The sequence below is a fragment of the Mesitornis unicolor genome, unplaced genomic scaffold (assembly GCF_000695765.1).
Source record: "Mesitornis unicolor isolate BGI_N332 unplaced genomic scaffold, ASM69576v1 scaffold9016, whole genome shotgun sequence".
NCBI lineage: Eukaryota > Metazoa > Chordata > Aves > Mesitornithiformes > Mesitornithidae > Mesitornis > Mesitornis unicolor.
Window position 1 is genome coordinate 69,248 of NW_010189043.1, and position 445 is coordinate 69,692.

Sequence of the window (445 nt, forward strand, 5' to 3'; positions counted from 1 at the left end):
TGTGGGGGATGACTGCAATCACTGCGAGGCACTACAATCCACCTGACCACATCTGGTTTTGACAGGGCCCTTTTGTTGCCGCCTTTGCGTCCTCCAACCTGGGAGATGTGTCGCCCAACACCAAAGGCCCGTTCTGTGTAAACACGGGGGAGTCGTGCAATAACCCACAGAGCACCTGTCCCGTGGGTGGTGTAAGTATGTCCTACCTGATCTACGGTGACTTCTGATGGGGAGAAAACACGGGGTGGTGGAGCAGCAAACACAGAGCCACCTGGTGGACCATCGTGCAAAAAGAGAACATTAAAAAGAAAAATCACCTTTTTTTTTACTATCCTGGATACCTGTTTAGGAAGTTTATGGGGTCTTGTCCTCATACATCCTGTTTTCTGGTTATTCAGCCCAAACGTAAATTTGTCTTGCTGCAAAGGTTAGCGTTGTAACCTGG

At 49.2% G+C, this 445-nt stretch overlaps 1 protein-coding gene across 1 annotated transcript in view; it reads left to right on the forward strand.

Annotated features, from left to right (window-relative positions):
• The window catches only part of ASAH2 (N-acylsphingosine amidohydrolase (non-lysosomal ceramidase) 2), a 7,927-nt gene extending 7,700 nt beyond the window's left edge, over positions 1 to 227 (forward strand). Inside the window, exon 8 of the mRNA XM_010185943.1 lies at positions 66 to 227. Within this exon, the coding sequence (XP_010184245.1) occupies positions 66 to 227 (162 nt within the window). The remainder of the gene's footprint in view (positions 1 to 65) is intronic.
• The last annotated feature ends 218 nt before the right edge of the window (positions 228 to 445 follow it).